Genomic DNA, 22,501 nt, shown 5'->3' on the forward strand with positions numbered 1-22,501 from the left:
GACCAGTTTGGCTCAATGGATAGAGCATCGGCTTGGGGACTGAAGGGTCCCAGGTTCGATTCCGGTCAAGGGCATGTACCTTGGTTGTGGGCATATCCCCAGTGGGGGTTGTGCAAGAGGCAGCTGATCGATGACTCTCTCTCATCGATGTTTCTATCTCTCTCCCTTCCTCTCTGTATAAAATCAATAAAATATATTTAAAAAAATACTTTTGTTATATTTTAGTAGTAAAAGAACTAAAATATTATAAGTACCATATAAAATAATTAGTACTAATCAGACAAAGGTAGATTATACCTCCATCTTTACTGTCCAATGGACCAAAAACAGAGGCATTTCTAATGTGGTTAACAACTTATTGATACATTATATATGTGAATGTTTTACATTCCTAAAGATGTTCATTAGTCATAAGCATAAGGATATTTAGGGGGCATTTCTGAGAAATAATTCAATTTGTATTATATCATTATCTGAAGTGCAGCTAGTTTTGAGAAAGGATTTAAATCATGATTAATGATTAGTTTCTTGAATTATTAGCAGCTCTTTTGTAGCTGCTGTTGATTTAGCTGCTGTTTGAGTCTTATATCTGGGAACAATTTTTATTTCTTTCCTCTTTAGAATGTATTTTGAATTACTCAGATGTTGGTTGATTTTAAATTGCTACTTTAATTAAATGTAGTTTTCCACATATGTTTTCTTATTTTGTTTGGTCCATAAGGAAAGCATAAAATTTATATTAGAAGTCAGTTTTGGAATTGTATAACAAACTATAAAGAAAACAGAGTTTTTCTTAGAGTGGTAAACTGCTGAGGAGGAATATTGACTGCATGTATTTATCTTCCTTTCACATAAGCTGAATGTTTTAGAAACTTACTGATAGAAAGAAATCTGAAAAATGAAAGGAAACTGCATTTTCCCCCTTTCAATGTCATACTTATTGAATTAGGATTTCTGAGAAAGATTGTTTTCTTCTAATTGAAGAAAACCTTTTTCAATATACCGTGTTTCCCGAAAATAAAACATCCTCCGAAAATAAGACCTACTTACAGGTTTCCTTCTGAGTGAAATATAAGGCATCCCCCCGAAAATAAGGCCCCCCTAGGCTCTGTCTCAGAATGCTATTGCTAAACATGAGAGATTTGGTCCACTGATTCTGAAAAAAATGGAGTTACAAGAAATTCACCAGGAAATTCAGGAATTGGATTGTTATGATGATGTTCAAGAAGATGATGACATGATTGTCATTGAATAAATGAGTAAATTCTTGATACTGTAGGATTCACAGTTTGTCTGGTTTGTGTTGACAACTACCATACTACCATACCGTATACAGGTAATAAATTTTCTTTATTTTCATTTAACAATAAATGTGTACCGTATTCTTCTTCATGGAAAAATAAGACATCCCCTGAAAATAAGACCTAGCGCATCTTTGGGAGCAAAAATTAATATATGACACTGTCTTATTTTCGGAGAAACAGGGTAGTATCATCTCTACTGTAAGCTCTATGTAACTGCTGCTATTTTGTCTTTTGTAGGATATTCTAATTAACTGCCGACGTGCTGCTACTTCTGTAGCGATCTGCCCGCCAATACCATATTATCTTGCTGTGGGTTGTTCTGATAGCTCGGTTCGAATATATGACCGGAGAATGCTGGGCACAAGAGCTACAGGTACAAAGATATATATTAATGCAGATACAAGATTCTATCAGTTCAGAAAATAAATATGACACTTAAAATTTTTTTATTACAATTTAGTATGTAGAATGTGTTTAAATAATATGTATTATAAAAACAGCCTTTTACTAAGTTTTTATGATTCTGTTGAGGTGGTACTTTCGCAGTTTTTATCTTTAAAAAGTTGTAGCGCTTGATGTATAGTTGTCCTTTACTATCTCCAGGGATGGTTCCAGGAGCCTTGGGGTACCCAATTCCCCAGATGTCCAAGTCCTTTATAAAATGGCTTAGAAAAGTGCATATGTTCAGCCCTCCACTGGTGGAAAGTACCGTTTTCCTTCAGGGGTGGTTGAATCTGTAGGTTTGAAACCTGCAAATAACAAGAGCCAACTATATTAATTTCCTAGGGCTGTATACTAGGTGGCTTAAAATAATAAATTTATTGTCTCATAATTCAGAGGCTAAAGTAAGGATTTTGCAGGGTCGTTTTAATGTGGAGGTTCTCAGAGAAAATCTATTACATGCTTCTCTTCTTTTTTTATTTTAAAGTTTTAAAATTGATTTTAGAGAGAAAGAGGAAGGGGGTGGGAGGAAGAAGGGAGGAAGAAGGAAAGGAAGATTGATTTGTTCCACTCATTTATGCATTCATTTGTTGATTTCTGTATGTGCCCTGACAGGGATTGAACCTGCAACTTTGGCGTATGGGGGCGATTCTCTAACCAGCTGAGCTCCCCAGGCAGGGCTCTCCTTGCTTCCTTGTAGTTGCCACTGGCAATCTTTAACATTCCTTGGCTTTTAAGTGCATTGCTTCAATCTCTGTTTCCATATTTACCTGCCTTCTGCCCTGGGTATGTCTTTGTATTTCTCTTTACTGAGAACATCGGTCATACTGGGCTTAGTATCCTAAGCCAGTATGACCTCATTGTACCAAATAGGGTCATTCTGAGGTTCTAGTGGACATGAATTTGTGTGTGTGTGGAGTGGGGACACTATTCAACACACAACACTTGGTTTTCCTAATTTCTCTTTGCCATTTTTTAAATTCAGAGGTTAACGGTAAGATGATGGAGAGGAAAGAACAGTAACTTGTGCATTAATGTACAGCTTATGTTTTTGCCTGCTTAGCAGATTTGAAGTGCTGTTATCAGTGATGCTACAGCACTGAACTTGAATCTGCCTTCAACTCCTCATCCATTATGGGATCAAACCACTTCTGAAATTCCCAATTCAAAGCCAGCCTCCATTAGTATTTCCTCAGTAAAGAAAGCCAGGAATACTTAAACACTCACATACCCAAATATCAAATATATATTCACATAAATTATATTGCTAAAAATAAAAGTGGACGTGGCCAGAAATAAATGCAGTGTCAATCTCATTGTCAATTTATGTCATTAAAAATGGTTATTGAAATGGGAAGGCGAGAGGAAATTATTTTTTTCTCAACTGATTGAGGAGTCTTTGTCTATTTGAATATGCACATTTAGGGAAATAGTATTAAATACAGAATTACAGGCTTCATTATTGTTTCTCAACAGATGGGACCCAGGTGACATTGTTTCTCAACAGATGAGACCCAGGTGTAAGACCTCATTGTGCAGAATTGTTCAACTTGGTGTATAATTTAGATTCTTAGAATTGAGCATTCCTGAGTCCTCCAGGAGACAAAGTGCTCATTTATCCTCTCTGTCATATTGCATTGTATTAATGACTACTACAAAGAATTAAAACTGGCATAGTATTGCCACTCTGTAGTCTTAGAAGGAAAAAATTTCACGGCAGTCAAATTTTTAAAAAACATGAAGTAGAAGGTAAATCAGTTTAAAAGGACACTGCACTTTTTTATCTAGTATACTAATAAATATAAGCTTTCCTATCCTATCTAATAAAGAGGGGATATGATAATTGATCCTCACAACATTGCAAAGATGGCAGCGCCCACAAATAATAAGGAGGGAATATGCTAATTGACTCTCCTTCCCTTAAAAATGGCGATGCCCACAGTCAGTAGGGAAGGAATATGCTAATTGACTTCCATACCCGCAAAGATGGCAGCGCCCAGCCCCCTCAGCCCTGCCTCTGAAGTCCCCCAGTCCTCTCAGCTCCCGATCCACCCAGGGCCTGCCCGAGGCACAGGCAAGCCTCAGATGTCAGCTGCCCAGCCACACAGGGCTGGCCTGTGATGCAGGCAAGTCTTGGTTGGTGGCTGCTCAGCTGCCCAGTGCTGCCCAAGGCTCAGGTAACCAGGGCCGGCTGAGGCTTGCACTGCTGGCAGTGTCAGCAGCAGAGGTGTGATGGGGCGTCGCCTTCCCCAGATCACCAGATTGTCTCCCGCCCCTAAGGGCTCCCAGACTGTGAGAGGGGGCAGGCCGGACTGAGGGATCCCCCCTCCAGGGCATGAATTTTCATGCACCGAGCCTCTAGTTTATATTACAAAAAGTATATTAATTTGGGGAGAATTTTTTAGAAGATGATTTAGTGTGACTATAATCATAAATTATTTAATTGGTTAAATCATATTTCCAATAAAATATGTAATCTGGCATTCCAGATGATTCTGAATTTTTTTAAAGGTACGTTTCCTTTGTATTGTATTCTTTTTCATTTTGTTATAAAATTTGGTTATTGAAAAAAGAGCCTCTTCTTCTAGAAATAGAATGATACCTTTGATTTCTGTTACTATACATTAAATTATGTATCTCCTTGTGCAGATTAACTTTTTAAAATGTTTTTCTTCAAAAACATGAATTTTAAACACCTTCCTGTTTTCTTATTCTAGGGAATTATGCAGGCCGGGGGACTGCTGGAATGGTTGCCCGTTTTCTCCCTTCTCATCTTAACAACAAGTCCTGCAGGGTGACGTCTCTGTGCTACAGTGAAGACGGTCAGGAGATTCTCGTTAGCTACTCTTCAGATTATATCTACCTTTTTGACCCCAAAGATGACACCGCACGAGAACTTCGAACTCCTTCTGCAGAAGAGAGAAGGGAAGAGGTAAGTTTACTCAAAACCATCTTCTTTATTTTACTCAGAAAATACTAATTCAGTGACTTCTGGAGCCTGAAGGGCTTTAAAAAATAGAGCCAATTTTCAAGGCACTTATAGTCTAGGAAACAAAGACACAAAACATAGATGAAAGAACAGAAGCTAATAATTAAGGAAAGGCTCTGCAGCAGTGGTTCTCAATCTTTTTAATGCTGTGACCCTTTAATATTGTTCCTCATGTTGTGGTGACCCCCAGCCATAAAATTATTTTCATTGCTATTTCACAACTGTAATTTTGCTACTGTTAATGAATCGTAATGTAAATATCTGTATTTTCCGATGGTCTTAGGTGACCCTGCTAGTGGTTCTCAACAAGAATTGCTGCTCTCATGACCCACTGGTTGAGAATCGCTGCTGTAGAGCCTAAGGCCATCAGAAAACACAAATATTTACATTATGATTCATAACAGTAGCAAAATTACAGTTATGAAGTAGCCACGAAAATAATTTTATGATTGAGTGTTACCACAACATGAGGAATTGTATTAAAAGGTCGCGACATTAAAAAGGTTGAGAACCACTGCTCTACAGAGAAGAATTATAAAATATTTTTAAAGAGAAAATATTTAATAACAAAATGCTTTGCTAACTATGAGGTTGCACAATAGCAGCAAGAAATAGCCAAAAGTCTAACAGTTACAGAAAAGGTAGTTAAAATAAAAAAATGTGATGTACAGATTTCCAGGAGACTAAATATTTATGTTCACACACTAATTGGAATTTTACCTTTTACCATTTACTATTCATATGGGGCAAGCAGTTCTTCTGTTCCAAAGACTGCCTTGCCTCTCTTTCACACTTATAACCTACTTAGAGGCCCGGTAAACAACATTCATGCACTGGGGGAGGGGGTGTCCCTCAGCCCGGCCTGTGCCCTCTTGCCATCTGGGACCTCTTGGGGATTGTCTGCCTGCTGGCTTAGGCCTGCAGGGAGTTGGCCTAAGCTGGCAGTCGGACATCCCCCAAGGGGTCCTTAGCACTGCCATTGAGATGGGAGAGGCTCCTACCACCACCACTGCCCTTGCCAGCTGTGAGCCCAGCTTCTGGCTGAGCGGTGCTCCCCTGTGGGAGCGCACTGACCACCAGGGGGCAGCTCCTGCATTGAGTGTCTGCCGCTGGTGGTCAGTGCATTTTTATATATATACTAGAGGCCCGGTGCATGAAATTCGTGCACAGTTGAAGGGGGGAGTGTACCTCAGCCCAGCCTGCACCCTCTCCAATCTGGAACCCCTCAAGGTATGTCCGACCCCAGTGGAATCGGGCCTAAACGGGTGGTCAGACACCCTTCTCACAGTCCAGGACTGTTGGCTCCCAACTGCTCACCTGCCTGCCTTCCTGACTGCCCCTAACTGCTTCTGCCTGCCAGCCTGATCACCCCCTAACTACTCCCATGCCAGCCTGATTGATGTATAATTACTCCCCTGCCAGCCTGTTTGCCCCCAACTTTCCTCCTCTGCCAGCCTTATCACCCCTAACTGCCCTCCCCTGCAGGGTTGATCACCTCCAACTGCCCTCTCTTGCAGGCCTGGTGCCTCCCAGCTGCCTTCCCCTGCTGGCCTGATCACCCACAACTGCCCTCTCTTACAGGCCATCTTGTGGTGGCCATCTCATGTCCACAGGGGGCAGGATCTTTGACCACATGGGGGCAGCCATCTTGTGTGTTGGAGTGATGGTCAATCTGCATATTACTCCTTTATTAGATAGGATTCTTTTGTTTTCAGTTGTTTCTCATTTCTCATTTTCCTTTATTATTATTATTATTTCTTTTTATTGTCTTTTCTCTCTTTTCCTTTTCCTCTAATTTTTAAACTGAATTTATTGGGGTGATGCCTGCCTCACTTCATCATTGAACTGCTGCATTGAATACAATCTCTCATTTTTTCCTAGTCCCCATAGTTTTTCTTTAACATATACATCCCAAATCTGTAGCACTACTCACCACCCTGGCTACCACTGCTACTTGGTGCAAGGTGTCAGCATCTCTCTCCTCTGTTGTTATGGGGTTTCTAACCAGTTCCCCTGCCACACTTCCCATAATCTTCTCATCAGGTCATGTTGCTCTTCTGATCAGCTCTTCAAGCGGCTCCCACTTCTTTTAGAGCCAGACTGAGGTCTTTAGTAGTGTAGTTTCAAGTACCGTATTTTTCAGACCATAAGACGCACCAGACCATAAGACGCACCAGTTTTTAGAGAAGAGAAATGAAGAAAAAAAGATTCTGAAACAAATAGTGTCCTAAAATATTTTATGTGCATTAAAACCCAACATCACAGTCATAAACACATGTAATCAACCCTGTAAAGTAAACAGCAGCGTTTAGAACCATTTTAGAGCCGGGCAAGCACACAGAGACCACACAGAGCCGGGCAAGTAAAAAAACTTTTTTTTTAAAGTATATGTGTAGGCTATATTTGGACCATAAGACGCAGGGACTTTTTCCCCCCACTTCTGGGGGGAAAAAAGTGTGTCTTATGGTCCGAAAAATACGGTAGTTTCAAGGGCATGTATGGGGGGGGGGGGTAGACAATGGAAAAATATGTACACATATAATACCTTAATAAAAAATCAAGTAAAAAAATAAAAAAAGACCTATATCATCTGTTCTCATACTCCCCTGCTCTCTCTGCTTCTCTGCTCTAGCACATCTGCTCACTCGGGCAGCTAAGCAGGCCTCTACCTGAGGGCCCTTGGCTTCCTCTACAATATTTCCTTTGTGTCTCTCTCTCTTCAGTCTACGTGCGTCCTCAGTACAGAAGTAGGGGGAGGGAGAGAAGCTATTAGATTGGAAGTGTGCTTTAGAGGTGAGCAAACAAGTGTCCTTCTCACCTTTTAGTTACGGCAGCCTCCGGTGAAGCGCTTGAGGCTTCGTGGTGACTGGTCAGATACGGGACCCCGAGCCAGGCCGGAGAGTGAACGAGAGCGAGATGGTAACTATACTTTGGTCAGCTTTTTTCTTTTTCTATGGTATTTTAAAATGAGCATTTTACCAGTTTCCATTGTTAGAAGTGATATTGCAGCAAGCGTTCTGGTACATCTCTTAGCACACCCGTGCAAGTGGGTCGCAGCTAAATTTTGCAGTAGAAATATATAAAACTCTGTAAATAAATAAGTGGGATGGCAGGGCCACTGGATTAGTGCCCAAAAAGCGCTTCTTTACATTCCTACTGAAAGTGTAAGAATGCTCGTGCCTCATAAAACATCAGGTGTCATCAAACTTCTTAATTTTTGCCTTTCTCTCAGATATAAATGGAATGAGAACCCTCAGTTTCCAACCAGAGAATTTTATAATAGCACATACATTTTTTTACCCTTCTCTCAGATGCCTTTGACAAGTGTGAGAAACTACCTCAGAAGCTTTAAGATGGCATTTTAAAATATAATTAATTTTAATAAGTGGGACTTTAACGAAAATGTTACTCTAATGACTTCTGAAATCTTTCAAGATCAAAGGCATATTTCCCAGTATATTATCTTTTGTATTATTTTATATCTAAATAGCTATATAATATAAAGGCAATGAAGTATACAATAAATTCTATTTTCACAGAAAATTAAAGAACAAATGATTTTCATTTTTAATTATATGATTGTAGAATAGAAATGAATTGTCAGTGTTGATGTCATACTTAATTTTAAAATGCTCAAGAAAACTTGTGTATTTGAAGGAGGAAAAGCAGGGAGGGAAGAGACGAAACACCTCTAGTTTCAGTTAATTTCAAGTATGTGGAATTTGCTTACAGTAAATGATGAAAACAAATTCAGTTTAAGAAAATTTAAGTGAGAGTGCAAACTTTTCTTTTAATCTGAATAGTGTACAATGCACAAGCCCTTCTTAGCTGTGCACTCTTGGAACTAAAGAGGTGGGTTGGGTAGCGGTGAGAAGACCCTAAGACTAGGCAAAGATGTAGAAGCTCAGTCCTATTCTTGAGAAACTCAAATACACATGGAGAGCCACTCATTTAAACTTGTACTGTGAAATGTGATGTGGCTCTTGTGGATCTGTGTACATTCATAGAATTATTTGGGCAATTTGATTTTTTTAAGTTATGTTCATTTTTAAGGCCCTGAAATCTGGGTTTTTGCATTAATGAAAGGTGCTGACTTATTACTAATTCACTGATATGACCTGTGTTTTCATAGGAGAGCAAAGTCCCAATGTGTCATTGATGCAGAGAATGTCTGACATGCTATCAAGGTGGTTTGAAGAAGCAAGTGAGGTTGCACAAAGTAATAGAGGACGAGGAAGATCTCGACCCACAGGTAAGAGCTTTTATTAATTACATCAGAAAGCTGGTAAAAACTACAGAGTGGGGTTTATTTTTGCCATCTGATTTCCACCAAATTTTAGATCTACAATAACAGAAGGTTCTTACTGTTGTGTGAAGCAGGGGAGGGAGAGGGCATTAGGTACAACTGGTCCCTTCAGGTTCCACTAGTTCTAGCCCTTATTTTTTGCTTTTCTCAAAAAAAAGTAAGAGCAGCTGATAGTCCCCATTTAAGATCTTTTTTTTTTTTAGAGTAGAACTATATAAAACTCTGTAAATAAATATGTTTTATATAATTGAATAGTTTCTACTTTTGGTTACATATATATTGGTTATTAATTACTTTTTTGGTGTTAGCTGACCAGTTTTCATACCTTTGTTCACTACTTTCCAGCTTTGTGGTCTTTGTCAAGTTATTTATCTCTCTCAAAAGTGGGCATATAAAAGTTAACTCCTAAACATTTTAAATCCCCAAATTAAAGATTTGTATTGAACTTTATCTGTAAGTGGATTTTGTTAAATCATGCAGATCAATTAACTTTTAAAAAAATTCCTTGGGCCCTAGCTGGTTTGGCTCAATGGATAGAGCATGGGCCCATGGACTGAAGGGTTCCAAGTTCACTTTTGGTCAAGGGCACATGCCTGGGTTGTGGGCTTGATCCCCAGTAGTGGGTGTGCAGGAAGCACCCAATCAGTGATTCTCTCTTATTAATGTTTCTAATTTTCTCTTCCATTTCCTTCCTCTCTGAAATCAATAAAAATACATTTTAAAAAAATTCATTGTACTGTGGATTTGCTGAAGAGTTACTAAATTTGTGCTTAAATTTAAGAAATATTTAAATCATGGTAATTAGAAAAAACAACATTGTGTGGTAGTTGTATCTTGCAAAGCATGAACTTGGTTTGTCCACTCCATTTTTAATAAAATCTAGATTTAAAGGAAAATTTTTAAATATTTATTGAGTATTAATTATTCCTTTGCAGATAGCAGGAAGCCTAACATAGCACATAATGGACACTTACGCCCTTTAAAATAATGCCTTTATCATGTTAGTTTAGTGGTTAAAACATGGCTAGTGAAATATTAAGTACAGGCGACAGTTTGAAGGAAAAATAAAGAACTTAATCCTATTCTGGCCTATTTGTTTTATTCTTGCTAATAAATTTTCTTTTTGCTAATAAAATTTTTTATTAAATATCTTAAATATTTTACCAAGGACTTGATGTTATAGAATGGAAATATCTCAGTATAAATCCATTATTCTATTATACAACTATTGCATCGGAATCATCACCTTATTTATTTACTTATTTATAATATACTTTTATTGTTGACAGTATTACAGATATCTCCTATTTTCTCCCTTCCCCCCTTCCTTCCAGCCCCTACTTTCTCCTTCAGATCTTTACTACCCTACTGCCCATGTCCATGTTTTATGCGTATAAGTATATAAATTCTTCAGTTTATCTCTTCTCATCTCCCCAACCCCATATCGAGGTATGTCAGTCTGTTCCATGCCTCCCTGCCTTGGGTCTTATTTTGTTGGTCAATTCATTTTGTTCATTAGATTCTACAAGGAATCATCATCTTTAAATTTGAGGAACTAGGCAGTGTTTCTAGGCATCTCACAAGTTATTTACTAGTAGCTTTGTCTAAATGAAGCTGCCATATGGAGCATTTTGCTTAAAAGAATGATTATTTTTAATAAGAATGTGCTATAGATAGATGTTTACCTCTGTTGACTAGCCTAGTCAAATGGACCAAACTATCAGTAGGTGCTTTTGATTTTCCTGTATATTATATGTTCATGTGTGTGTGTGTGTGTGTGTGTGTGTGTGTGTGTATGTAAGCAAGTGTGCTTGAACATACCTCTTCTGAGTGGTTGGCTTTGGAAAGCATTTAGTATTTGAACTTGCATTAACATGTGCTTTTTGAAGGTGGGACGAGTCAGTCAGATGTTTCGACTCTTCCTACGGTCCCGTCAGGCTCTGTTTTGGAAGCGGGTGACACTGTGATGGAAGTAGACACTCCAGCTGAGCAGCTTCTACAACCTTCCACGTCCTCCATGGCCCACTCCGCAGCGTCTTCTGCAGGAAGCCCACCTTCTACTTCTCTGCTGTCCTCTCCAGACAGTGAGCACAGGCCATCTGCCGAGGCGTCTGGACAGCACACACATCATCAGTCTGGTGAGGATGTTACTCTTTAAATAGGCAGTGGGTCGTCTGATGGTTTCTGATCATGATCATTCTCTAGGGACTGTTTGGAAAGATACTAAGTCACATCGACTTATTCCTGCTGGAGCAAATGATCTAAATGACACGTAATATGTGAACATATAACCAAAACCTGAAATTCAAATGTGCCTAATCTGCATGAATTTTAATAAGTAGCAGGAATCTTCCATTTACATAAGAGAGTTTTATAAAAATAGGGTATAATTTAATACACTTAGTTTAATACACTCTATTAAAGATTATTTTTATAGGCCATTATAGACCAAAATCTTTCTAAACCTATTTGGTTGTAAGTCTTTATTAAAGTAATGGTAAAAATTTAGCACTGATTATTATTGTTTCTATTGTATTTATATTTTTCTTTTTTTTTCTCAAATCATGAAGCATTTTTAATAATTCTGTATAGTGATTTGATGTGATATGTTGTCAGCAACATACACAGTACAATTAACTAATAGAAGAATTATTTCTTCTATATTTACTTTAAAAAAAAGTTGTTTAAACTATTCCTTGCCTTTTTGATGCTTGATATTAGGGGAAAAGTTAACTTCTAAATTCTGTTAAAGTACTATTTCCTCAGTATTATAACTCCTTGTGTTCAATTTATTTTTCCTTCAAACTGTGGCCGTACTATTTATAACAGTAATTGTTAGCAGTTATATCTGTAGTTATTTGGCATCTTAACTGTATATATGTAATTATAATAACTGGTAAGATGTTTTTCCTTGGGTTTTTCTAAGGAACCATTTTACTTGAGATATAACCAAAATATTAGCACCTGGAGGTACAACTGGCAGGCCTAAGCTGAAACTGATAAAATTTCCTAACAGTCTAACTGCCAAGCTGTCACTGTATTCTTGTTCTCTGAATTGGATGCCAGATTACCAAATATGGGTGTTTTAAAATTAAGCACTTTAAATCAATATTTCCCATTTTTATGAATTCATTTTAGGTTTCTATGGGAATGAAAGCCAGAACTAATTATGTAACTGTTAACAATATGCTCAGTTTATCTATAGAGTAAAATAAAGCTAAGCTATAAAATCCGGTTTTTCATTCTCTAATCAACATAGCATTCCAACATATGGAAAAATAAAATATTTTGGAGAGTTTGGGAAGTAGGGACAGAATCAGTTAAAATTTGCTTTTCAAAGCAGGTAAAATTGGTAAAAATGAGTTTTTAATTTGATAACATTCTTGGAAATATTCTTCAGTATCATAGTCATTTGTAAGTTATCAGAAAAACTTAACAAGAAGACTCCTTAGGTCACGTTCACGTTCCAATGCATCTCAACTCATTACAGTTATTTCTGAGAAAAGTACTTAGTGTGGAGTTTATTTATTTTTTGTCATAGTTACTTAACACATCTTAATACTACAGTTTAAATTGCTTAATCCTTTTTATGTTAAATATATTAAATTCTTTAGTCATGTGGATCATTGAACTAGAAAAACTTTGTGATGACCATGTGATCACTTGGCAGTTTGCCTATAAATTTTTCAAAGAAAAGTAAGGAAATATTTTTAACTGGTAGATTATTGAAAGAATTTTGGTTGACTACACCATGGAAAATTGGAATATTTCTATGTTATCAAGATAGTTTTGCTATTGAGGAAAGTGTTTGATGTTAGATGTAACATCTAAGGATTATGTTTATAATTGTTTTGACAGTAGGCCTTTCATTACCCCAGAACCCAACATTTTAACCATAAGGACTTAATGTCTTCCTTTGTTTCCCAATCTCTTCTGGACGCTTAAGTCCAGAATCAAGGTTTGTAATGGTGGGACTTGTTCATGGAGTGGGTGGGAGCATCATCTTTGAGCCATAATTTCTCTTACTGCCCTGCCTAGAAGTAGAGAAAACGAAAAGTGTGCTTCTTGCCTTGCTGTGTAGACTTCTTTCTGTGAAGGTTTATGCTCTTCATGTCCCTTGCATTTCCTGTCACTTTTGCTGGGGTGAAGGACAGGGACATTGAGAATGTGGAGACTTGCCTGGCAAAATTCCTTCTCTGATTGAACCTAATTATTCACTCTCTCTTAGAGCTGAGTTCTTGAGCAATAGTGAGGAAGGTCATGACCACACACGTCAGTGTGTGCTCCACACTGTCATTCTACACCTTCTTCTCTCTCAGACTTTTTATCCTCCCCTTTGCCCTCATCCCACCCACAGCTGACCACCTTCTGGCTTCAGCACTCCCATTGATGTGATGGGAGAAGTGTCTGCCTCTATGAAAGGACGCTGCCATTCCTTCCCAGAACCTCCAGGACTTTTCTCCCTCTCCTGCATCATTATTGCCTTTTCTCCTGAATTATTTCTTTTGGCCTCAAGCATGCTCTGTTATTATTATCCCCTGACTTTAAAAATTCTTCTCTTAATTATTCCAATTCCCTTTCAGCCTTATAACTTTGCTTCTTTTAAATCAGTCTTCAAAATAGCCACTCATACATATTATCTCTCTTTTCTTAGCATCTTCTACTTATTTATCCACTAATTCCAGTCTGCCTTTCAGCCCCCTTTCCCATGGAAACCTTTGTCAGAGTCACTAGTGACTTCCCTTTTGCCAAATTTAAAGTCTACTCTTCTGTTAGTACTTACTCGAACTTTTGACACAGTTGCATTTAAGTCTGCTGCTCCTTTCTTTCTCGAAACTTTCTTGGCATTTTGACACCACTTTTGCCTATGTACCCTGACTACCAACTCTCACGGTGGTTTTCAGTGCTGATGTTTCTTCTTCTGTAGAACCCCGTAGTCCGGCTTCTCTTCTCTATCAGTGATCTATCCCTGGACGACTGTGTCGGTTCCCATAGCCTTTTAAATATCTCCTCCAAGTGGATGAGCCCCAGACTCCTATGTGCAGTGGCTTAGAGGACACTGCTTTTTTACTGTCTTTGAACATCTTTAGTTTAGCGTGTCCAGATTAAAACTTAATTTAGCCCCCCACGCTTCCAGTCCCCTAACCTATTCCATCTTAGTTCTTTTACATGTTAGTAAAGTATAATACCACTGCCCGTTTGCTTGTTTTAACAGCCTATGACTTATTCCTGATTGTTCACTTTCCCTCATGTCCCAAGCCCAGTCCACTATCAAGTCCCATTGTTTCTATATCTTTCCCTCTCACCACCTTTCTTGTCTTCTGATTGCTCTTCCTGTAGCTGTTTTGCTCCCTTATCATTTATTCTCCTGGCAGCAGCCTTGTATTTTTAAAGCTTTTTAAAATGTTAACTCAGATTATATAACTTTGCCATTTAAAACCCTTCAAAAAGCCCTGGCCTGTGTGGTTCAGTTGTTAGAGAATCATCCTGCACACCAAAGGGTCACAGGTTTGATACCTAGTCAAGGGCAGGTACCTGGGTTGCAGGTTTGCTCCTGCCCCCGGTTAGAGCTTTTTTGGAGGCAACCAGTTGATATGTCCCTCTCACATCAATATTTCTCTTTCTCTCCCTCTCCCTCCCCCTCCCTCCCTTCCATTCTCTTTGAAAGCAATGGAAAAAATATCCTCAGGTGAGAATTAACAAAAACAAAACAAACAAAACACATATACAAAACATAACCTTCAAAGACTTCTAATTATAATTGGAAATACAACTACAGAAGAAGAAAATCAAACTCCTTGTGGACTTGTAGGAACTGACTTAGCCTCCCACTCCAGCTTTATCTCACACCGCTTTCTCAGTCCCTAAGGATCACTGCGTTCTAGCTGTCCTGGATTCCTTTCAGTTTCCCAAATGTGCCACTTTCTTTCTGATTCTGAGCCTCTGTACTTAGAGTTGGAAAACAGTAAGTACCTGAGCTGAGAAGTTCTTCTCCTGACTTAATCAGAGAGTCAACCCCTTGTTTCTTGGGTCTCGGCTCAAATGTCTCCCAAGGGAGATCTTTCATAACTCCCCTAGCTAGATTCATCTTCTTTTCCTACCCTCCCTAAAATTTTATTCTCCCTTATCAATAGCTGTTTATTTCCTGAAAAGTTCTTATAAAATTTTGTAATTTTCTTGCTTGTTTTTGATTGACATATAACATTTTCTCTTTCTAGAATATATTCTCATGTAAACAGAGAGACATTATCTGCCTTGTTCTACATAAGCCTCCCCCCAAAAATATAGTTACTTTCTAAAGATACTATTAAGATTGTTACCTTTAAGCTAGTATAGCTATACTAGTGACCCGGTATATGGATTCGTGCACATTGAAAAGAAATTAATTAGAAGGTGACTGGTGGGACACGACTGGGTGAGATGGGCCAGACACACCCTGGAGCCAATCTCCCGCAGTCCCTCCCCGGCATCTGCAGAGTGAGTGGGGGTCCCTCCAGCAGGTGGGGTCCCTTGGTCTGGCCTGTGGGGATTGGGCTGAAACAGGCTCGATCATCCCCCAAGAGGTCCCCGAGTGTGAGAGGGCACTCTGCAAAGTTGCTGTTGTACACGGTGTGGAATGCACACACAAGTGTGCAGTAACCAGCAACAACATAACCCACTGCTGAAGGTGGAATCACGCAGCCCCATGAGGAATCAGGCTCCCTCCTCTCTGGTTTCAGGGTGTGTCACCCAAGAACCACCGCTGCCAAATCACTGCAGCTCGGCAGCTCCTGCATTGAGCGTCTGCCCCTGGTGATCAGTGTGTGTCATAGCGACCAGTCGGACTGTCGGACACTTAGCATATTAGCCAGATAGATAGATAGATAGATAGATAGATAGATAGATAGATAGATAGATGATAGATAGATAGATAGATATAGGGTATACTTAGCTCTACAGAATATTAGTCTGTATAGTGTCAGCCCACTCCATTCATTCTGGATGTTTCCCATAGGCTCCCCCATGTGATGTCATCTAGGGGAGATGCTGTGAATGGGTTTCCAGTCATTCATCATTTTTGGATCTACTGTTTGCCCTCAACTATTCAGAACATATAAGACTACATTCTTTCCTACTTTGTTCAAAAATATCTTAAGGTAACTTATAGAAATACTTTTAAAATCATTTTTATAAATGATGGAATTAGGACAAACAGAAATATAAGTAGGAAAAAAATAAAATGAAGCCATGAGTGAGGTGAACACACCAAATGCATTACCAAGGAAGACTGTATCTAGGGGACCCGAGTGAACCATTATTAATTAGGAAAATAAGTATATTCAAGTGTAATTTGAAATCAGCTGGTAGTACTTTGGTTTGACTTATTTACTCTTTGAATACCTGAATTTTATTTCGAGTAGTCAAACCATTTGAAACCATGCTCTATATACATAACCCAAAATTTAAAGAGACATTTTGATTGTCATATTACATGTGGTCTTTTCTTGAATATTTAACAAAAGGCTGGTTATATAATTATCTAAAAACCAGAAAGGTCTGACTATGCATTGAAACTATGTAGGTTAAAATGAAATCTTCACTATTTTATGTATTTAAAGGCAATTATAAGATATTTTCTCCTTTTCTTGGTAATGCCAATCAGACATCACTTATAGTCATTTCTAAATTAAGCCCAGAAATGTCTTCTTTTTGTGTGTTATTTGTAATTTTTTCCCATGGTAATAAGGGAGTGTTACACGAAGCCATCATTCCAGCATGTTATACCTTTTTTCCTTTAGTTGCATTTTAATCTAAATCAAAGGATATGATTAGCAAAGGTGGTTTTGGATTGGACGGGTATCTCATACATACAAAATTCAGTTTGGGAGGCTCCCTTTGAGAATTTAGTCACATCAAGGGCCCCTGTTTTGAATTAAATGGATCACTTAGACCAGGAGGATTTCATTTTGTTAAGATAGTATATGATTTGGACTATGTGTGGATTCCTGCTTATTTACCAACAACTGTGTCTACTCAGATTTATACATTTATTTAGATTTATCCAGAATCATTATAGCTGAATTGTGCTCTGTAGGAAAATGTCTGGGGACATAAGAACTCTGTTATTAGAGCACACATTTTGAAGCCCATACATCTAGATTTTAGTTTCCTTAAAGGGTATCAGGGTCTACTCAGACTAGGTAAGGCCATTTATAGATTATAAACAAGTGGAAATGTTAGGTTGATGGCCACTTTGGGGAAACTAAAGAAGAGGTTAGAGGAATTTGGAAGTCTTAAGTAAAGTAGTGACCAGTTCTAGGAGAAAGAAAGCACAAGGACCACCTGGACAAGACACACATTGAGAGCAGGCAGAGAAAGCACCATGGAGTCAGGTATAAACATAGCTCAGTGTTCATGACCAAAGACCCTGTGTATTGGAGAGGCAGCGCCTGAGGTTAGAACCAAGCTGGCCTTTGTTCTTCTGTCTCAGTGGGAATTAAAGCCTTAAAGAGACTAGCCTGGCATCTTTGAGAAGAACACAAGAAGAGAGTTAGTAGTTTTAGTGATGGAAGTACAGATTTTCCTTTAGCATTTCCTGACACATTGTTGAGGATTTTTTGTTTGTTATTATTTTTTAATTCAACCCAAAGGTATTCATTTTAAACATTTTCTATTTTGGCCTATCTTAGCAAAACTAATTCTAAGCATTTATTTGTATTATAAATTATATATGTCTGTGCGTGCATTTTTACAAGGGTGTAATATGTATGTATTTTACCTGTCTTTAATATGTCAAACCCACTAGCAGAACTATTTGTATGTGTGGTTGCAAATTTTAATTCAGCATTTGCTTTTCTTGTGTTGACTTCTTTTTCTAGGCTCATTTTTTTTTAACCCAATGGGGAAAAGAGCCACCATACAATCAGCCTTAAAAACAGGCAAACAAATTCTTCTTTCTAGAGCACTGGAAGCATTGGTTAAATCTTGATTTTCTAGGTTAGAAATCACTGCTTGTTCTTAGGGCTGCTCTTTCTTTGCTACATCACCTAGTGTTCTAGGATGGAGACTCTTATATTCCCATAAAACATTTGGCAGTACAAAAGAGAGGGTTGGGACAACCATGAAATTGGGTGAATTTTTTGGTGATTTTTTCTGTTTTCATAGCAAAATTTGACAGATATAATCTCACTTCTTATGGCAATTTCTTCTGAAGTATAAAAAAATAGACCTTATGCCTTTATAATGATGCTTTATTTTATATTGTAAAAAGTATTGTTATTATGCTGACAGTTAGTCCTATATAATAAAACCTAATATGCAAGTTGACTGAACTGCGGAATAACTGGTCACTATGATGCTCACTGACCACTAGGGGGCAGATGCTCAGAAACTGCCCCCAGGTGGTCAGTGCGCTCCCACAGGGGGCGCCGCTCAGCCAGAAGCCAGGCTCACAGTTGGCAAGTGCAGAGGTGGTGGCAGGAGCCTTTCCCGCCTCAGCGGCAGCACTAAGAAACAGCCAGCCAAGTAGTAAAGGAGCAGTGAGCAGGCAGGTGGTATGGAGCCGGGAGTCTCAGACTGTGAGAGGGCTATCCAACTGCCGATCCAGGGGGATCGGGCCTAAGCCAGCAATCAGACATCCCCTGAGGAATCCTGGATTGTGAGAGGGCACAGGCGGGGCTGAGGACCCCCTACCCTCCACCTCCAGTGCATGAATTTCTGGCATTGGGCGTCTAGTAAGGTATATGTGTCTACCTAAAAGGAAAGCACTATGCTATTGAGCATACAGTTCATTTCTCAATGAATACTATCCTCCCAGTACTGCTGAATTCTCCAGGAAGAACTAGCAGTGAGAGACTATGATGGTACTTGAATGGCTTGTGAAATCTTAGATGCCAGTTGGCTAATTGAATAAAACTCTTTATACACAGATGGTAATGAGAGGTTAGTATCTCCGGCATAATGAATTCCAGTGTTTGCAGTATGTACAAGAGGCTGAAATCTGTTATGGCAGTTTGTATATTTGCAGCCAGTGTCACAAGAAATTGTGTGCTCCCATCATCAAATCTACAACTATTGACTCTTACCATATGCCCCCACTGCCCTTTGGTTCTGGTGAGTGAAGCTTTATGCACCTGTCCAATAACCAGTTCCTCCTCAGTGCAGCCCATCTCCTTTGGTGGACTCAGGGTATCCTTCTTGTGTTTGCTACTTCTTTTCATGCATCATGTTTTTTTCTGCTCCCATTGTTCGTTAGCATACAAACAGGGATTATCTTCCAAACTAACACAAACCATTCATCCAATTTCTGTGTTCCTCATTAGCAAGACTTGGATTGTAAGTGCCTTTTTAAAATATATATATATTTTTATTGCCGAAACCGGTTTGGCTCAATGGATAGAGCGTCGGCTTGGGGACTGAAAGGTCCCGGGTTCGATTCCGGTCAAGGGCATGTACCTTGGTTGCGGGTGTATCCCCAGTAGGAGGTGTGCAAGAGGCAGCTGATCGATGACTCTCTCATCGATGTTTCTAACTCTTTATCTCTCCCTTCCTCTCTGTACAAAATCAATAAAATATATTTTAAAAATAAATAAATAAAATATATTTTTTTATTGATTTCAGAAAGGGAGAGTGAGGGAGAGATAGAAGCATCAATGATGAGAGAGAATCATTGATCAGCTGCTTCCTGCATGCTCCCCACTGGAGATTGAGCCTGTCACCGGGCATGTATCCTGACTGGGAATACATGAGCTCCTGGCTCATAGGTCAACCACTGACCTACACCTTCCAAGCACATGTGCCTTGATTCTATATCATTACTTCTCCTTTGTCTTGAACCTGTTCCAGTAGGTTTGGCCCCTGTGATTTCACTCAACTCCTCTAGTCAAGGTCAGCAGTGATTCCAAAGTGCAAAATCCAATGGGAAGGTCTCAGTATGTTTTTCATTATATCAGCAGCTTTGACACAGTTGCTTACTCCAAACTTAAAAAAAAAAAAAATATATATATATATATATATATATATATATATATATATATATATATATATATTATTGTTATGCTCAGCATTTATTTTTTTATTTTTATATTTTATTGATTTTTTACAGAGAGGAAAGGAGAGAGATAGAGAGCCAGAAACGTCAATGAGAGAGAAACATCAACCAGTTGCCTCTTGCACACCCCCTACTGGGGATGTGCCCACAGCCAATGTACATGCCCTTGACCGGAATCAAACCTGGGACCCTTCAGTCTGCAGACCAACACTCCACCACTGAACCAAACCGGCTTCGGCTTTTTAAAATATATTTTTATTGAATTTTTTTTTTTTTACAGAGAGGAAGGAAGAGGGGTAGAGAGTTAGAAACACCGATGAGAGAGAAACATTGATCAGTTGTCTCCTGTACCCCCCACCCCAATCATGCCTTTGACCAGAATCGAACCTGGGACCCTTCAGTCCACAGGCTGACACTCTATCCACTGAGCCTAACCAGTCAGGGCTTACTCCAAACTCAACACATTCTGTCACTCAGGCTATAGAAGTCCCTCACTCAGTTCTCAGTGTTCCTTGCGGGCTTCTATTTCTCATTCCTCCTCTTAAGCACTGGAGTGTCCCAGAGTTCAGTTTGTAGACTTTTCCTCTATCATCACTTACTCCCTAGTCACATCACCAGTGACATCCAGATAATTGGGAAATGCTAGATTGTCATATTTAGTCCCTGTTCAGCTTCTCTACCTGGATATGTTAGTTCTTTTCTTTCTTCTAACACTGCTTGCTCCTTCTCTGTTCTTCAGTGTTGCAATAAGTGGCATTCTCTTTTTCCTGTTACCTAGGCCATCAGCAAACTGCTTCCATTGCCTGTAAGGTAATCCCACATCCCAGTGCACTGGCCTCTGAGCATTTGCACTTGTTGTTCCCTCCCTCAGAATGCCCTTCCTCCACACAGTGCTTCCTTGAGGTCTTTGTTCAAAAACCATCTTGTGAGAGAAGCCCTTCCTCATGACCAAACACAAAACAACCTTCCCACTGTCTGTCCCCATTCCTTGTCCTGCTCAATCATCGCATTATCCCACTTGACATGCAGACACATACATATGTGCTATATACATGTGTGTTCAGTGATGTCTTTTTTTTTCTCAGAACATAAACTCCACATGCATAGAGACTGTTTTATTTTGTTCACTATTTCATTTAACTCCAGAGCCTAAAGCAGTGCTTCACACACAGTAGGCACTCAGTAAGTATCTGCAGAATTTTGTATACCTTTTTTTTATACCTATGATCAAGGCTTCAGAAAAAGTTTAAGAAAATATTAAAGATTATATACACATATTTGAGCATTAAAAAAAGCAAACCAAATGACAATTCTAACATAAAAAGAAATAATTTTAGCTAAAAAATACGGAATTTTTACTTTTTAAAGAGCTCTCCACTAATACATCCCAAGAATTGTTTCCAAATGTCTAACTTTTTCATCATTTTAATTGAATTTTAATTATTATTTGAATAAAATTAGTAACACTTTGTAGTTTAGATGAGATAACTGATACTTTTTAGTTTTTCATTTCTTAGCATCATTTTGTTGTAAAAATAAATGAAATTAGTGAGGAGTGGGGAAAGGAATGTTTGTTTTAAAATGTTTTAATCTGGAGGACTTTATTTTCATTCTGTTTAATTAAATATTCTTAGAGAACTATATGTGTCTAAGTCAAGTTAAACAGAAGTATTAGGGTTTATAAGAGTCTATACTGTATATCTTAATGACTGGTAATTTCTTTTTATATGAGTAATTTGTTTTTAGTATTCCTCCATGCTACATGTGTTTAATTTATATCCTTCTCTCTTGTATAATCAGAGTACTATTTTCGTGTATAATCAGATTCTTGCTATTTTCTATTTTATTACTATCTTTTCACCTTTCTTTTCCTGTCTGTGTCAGAATTTTTAAGGGGGCCTGAGATAGCTTTGCTCCGTAAGCGGCTGTATCAACTGAGGCTTAAGAAGGCTGAGCAGCAGAGGCAGCAGGAGCTGGCTGCTGCTTCCACTTCCGGTCAGGCTTCCCATGAGGGCCCCGCCCAAGACCCTCAAGCTGCAGGTTATTAGCATACAGTGTCCTTTAGTAGCTGGTGGAGTTGGTGTTTAACACTGCTACTGTGTAGTCAGACGCTTTTCTTCCCCTTGGAAACAAAGCTGATGCGCTTGCAGCCTCTCCTCTTTCCTGCCTATCTGGGTGGTGGTCATCCCATAACTAGAGGGACACATTGGCAGCAGTATTTGCCAGAAGGGAATATAAAATAATGCATTGTTTTATTTATATTTGGAGAGGGGCTAATGTTTTTTGCTTTTATAGTCAGTGAACTACTTTCTAATAATTACCTATTGAATTTTGAGCCTCCATTGAGATTTCTATTGAAATTTCCTATATCCTTAAATGGTATCTATGCTTATGGCTCCTAGCTGTTCCTTCTCTTTTTTTCTTTCTTTCTT

At 38.7% G+C, this 22,501-nt stretch overlaps 1 protein-coding gene across 8 annotated transcripts in view; it reads left to right on the forward strand.

The window, feature by feature from the left end:
* DCAF6 (DDB1 and CUL4 associated factor 6) overlaps nt 1-22,501 on the forward strand; it is an 82,886-nt gene that overhangs the window by 19,226 nt on the left and 41,159 nt on the right. For 4 of the 8 annotated variants that reach the window (XM_036442928.2, XM_036442930.2, XM_036442929.2 and 1 more), the window contains exons 6-10: nt 1,542-1,677; nt 4,463-4,677; nt 7,560-7,653; nt 8,867-8,986; nt 10,930-11,178. In XM_036442928.2, coding sequence (XP_036298821.1) covers nt 1,542-1,677; nt 4,463-4,677; nt 7,560-7,653; nt 8,867-8,986; nt 10,930-11,178 — 814 coding nt within the window. Of the gene's footprint in view, nt 1-1,541; nt 1,678-4,462; nt 4,678-7,559; nt 7,654-8,866; nt 8,987-10,929; nt 11,179-21,953; nt 22,110-22,501 lie in introns of all 8 variants that reach the window. The other 4 variants (XM_036442925.2, XM_036442924.2, XM_036442926.2 and 1 more) reach the window with 2 other exon arrangements.

Source organism: Pipistrellus kuhlii, unplaced genomic scaffold (genome assembly GCF_014108245.1).
Source record: "Pipistrellus kuhlii isolate mPipKuh1 unplaced genomic scaffold, mPipKuh1.p scaffold_m20_p_18, whole genome shotgun sequence".
NCBI classification, from domain to species: Eukaryota; Metazoa; Chordata; class Mammalia; order Chiroptera; family Vespertilionidae; genus Pipistrellus; species Pipistrellus kuhlii.